We start from the raw sequence: 2,613 nt of genomic DNA on the forward strand, positions 1-2,613 counted from the left end.
GGGAATGTTATTATAAATCAACATAAAGGGGGTGGGATAAATAGGAGCCTTATTCTGAACAACCAATTTCTTCTATCCAACCCTCCCCCCCCCCCGCCCCCAAAGGCCCCGCTTCTATAATAACGCATATACGCATATATAAACTATATAATATGGTATAGAAACTTATCTCTCACGCATACCACCGTAATAACCATTCGTTCATATCGACCAGCCCGCACCGTACAGTGGCCCGTTCCATATTCGTATTGTCACCTCCACTCGACTCCAGTAACAGCAGAAGCAAATAATAAAGGGAATATAAAAGGTGTCCAACACGTTACAAGAGTCTGAAAAATAAAACAAGAAAGGAACAGGAACAAGGGAGGGTAAAAAAAAAAAAAAAAAAAAAAAAAAAGGAAAAGCAAGGAAGCGATGTTTACATGATATACTTATTCAATAGACGAAAAAACGCCGGACCGTCTAGGATTTTGGTGATCGATTGCCTCGCGGCAATGTAAAAGCAGAAACCGATCGTGAACATGAACAAGGGAACAAAAGCAGCGGGCCTCCCACTCCCTTCCCCCAGTAGACCCCAGAGAACAAAACCCACACACGCAATATATGAAAAGAGAAATAGAACACGAAAATCAAGTCCTCGGAGGAGGAGGATTTATCCAGCTGCCATCTCTATTCCAAATTCCAGCGCCGCCATAAAGCCCAACCTTTGAACCCTTCAAAAACGCAAAGCGGAAGAACAGATCCTCAGCCGGATCTTCATCTTGATCCTGCACTGATATAAGAGAGGTATCGTCATCCTCATACTCTTGTCCATCGACACCAGCTCTCTCAACAACCAGCCGCGCTGGTCTCGACATATCTAGCCCCCGATGCCCCTGTCGATGCCAGACAAACACTCCGTTCACATCCTCGTCCAAGAACCCACGCCACCTCTCCACATCATTCACCAACACACTAATGCCATCAACGCCCAGCGTCTCCATACGCTCCGGCTCCCATAGCCGGAAGGTTATGTTGCCATTACCTCGGTTCACATTGTCGCCGGACGGCAGCGAGATATGGACGGAGGAATTGGTGACGTTGGGACTTGTGGCGCCCCACCAGCCATGGCTGCCCCCAGGGCCAGGAAGCTCACCCAGTGCGCTTGGCGTTTCGATGATGGAGGCAAAGCCCCATCTGGCAACACCGTTGACGAAGAAGCCGAGAAGCAGGCCTTGGTAGATGATCGAGGGCCGGGTGGGGAACGCTGTGCCTGGCATAAGGAGCATGCCGAGGATGTAGTGGTGGATACGAAGGCGGAATTGGGGAAGGACGAGCAGGAAGATCAGGCCGCCGCCAATACAGAGGTAGATTTTTAGATAGTGGAAGAACAGCCCGCCTTGGCGGATGTGCCACGCTTGGCCGAGGACGATGGAGATGATGATGGTGATCACGATGGCCAGGGCGATGGGGGCACCTGGCTGGGATTTGATATCGTGCGGGGTAAGACGCTGGATGGGTATCCATAAAGCAAAAGTGTAGTTGTTAAGCGCACCGATAAACGCCGGGCCTAGGTATAGGATTGTTTTACTGAACTGGTAAACGGGAGGGGAAGCCAGTGGTTGTAGTAGAGGGCGCGCGCAGAAGATGTAGAGCACATATGCAATGAAGCTTGCAGGTAGAAGTCTTGAACATAGGAGCGAGAATAGATCTGCAACTTTGGGTAGGTCTGGGGGATCAGACACGAGACCCACATGAAGAAAGAGCATAAAAAAGGTGGTGAAGAAAAATACAGCGGGGGAGATCGTGAAGAGAGAAACCAGGACAATCGCAGCTGCGGTAATAGCAAACAGCGGCCATCGCAAGTCTCCGGGGCAGTCTGACTGTGAATCCAGCAGACGTAGGAATCTAAATGATTTCGGAAAAGTCGAAGGGAAGCCAACCGAGGAGACGCCATGCGCCTTGCTGGCGAAGTATGAATGGCCGGCGCCAGTCAGCTCAACGACGCCACAACCTCCTGTGGAGTCGCTGATAACACCAGCATGGATTGCAGCTTGGCAAACTTTGCTGTCTGCTCGATAGATCGCATTCTCATAATCATCAACCGGGGCGCCAGGCATAGGACCACCAACGATCAAAGGCTGGTAGTTGACAGTCACATTTCCTACCACGTACGGCTCTAGGACGAGAAGGCTACTGCAAAATGCAGGACACCGAAAGGCATAGGTCGAGCGGTTAAACGGCCGGCATTCGTACCCATTGAGTCCGCACTCGTTACCTGGTGCCCTGTGATTTAACGAGCCGCGTTAGAATCCAGAGTGATGGGTTTTTTTTTTTTTTTTAATCCATTCCAAGAAATCTATTCTAATAATAGTGTAGAATATACGACGTACCAGTAGCTAGCGCCACAGCTGATAGGAGCGGGCTTCCCATAGCCCTCGATATGACCACCAAAAGCGGAATTCCTCTGCACCAGCGCCCAGGGGAGAAACCAGCTAAAATACACCGCCAGCAGCAGGGTACCCATATTCGAGACTCTATGCATCAGCCATCCACGCTTTGCTCAACGGCCTCACCTACCTCCAGATCGGAAACAGCGAGACAGATATGCAATCGCGAGCTTTTTCCTGTTCT

The 2,613-nt window shown here is 50.3% G+C and overlaps 1 protein-coding gene across 1 annotated transcript; it reads right to left on the reverse strand.

The window, feature by feature from the left end:
* Positions 1–629: 629 nt before the first annotated feature.
* Positions 630–2,506, reverse strand: HCAG_00454 (predicted protein; the record flags this gene model as incomplete). The annotated part of the gene is made up of 3 exons (XM_001543358.1): positions 630–2,175; positions 2,236–2,265; positions 2,373–2,506. The coding sequence occupies 3 exons, from the start codon at positions 2,504–2,506 to the stop codon at positions 630–632; spliced, it is 1,710 nt and encodes a 569-aa protein (XP_001543408.1).
* Between the last annotated feature and the right edge of the window lie 107 nt (positions 2,507–2,613).

The sequence above is a fragment of the Histoplasma capsulatum genome, genomic scaffold, assembly GCF_000149585.1.
Source record: "Histoplasma capsulatum NAm1 scaffold_1 genomic scaffold, whole genome shotgun sequence".
NCBI classification, from domain to species: Eukaryota; Fungi; Ascomycota; class Eurotiomycetes; order Onygenales; family Ajellomycetaceae; genus Histoplasma; species Histoplasma mississippiense.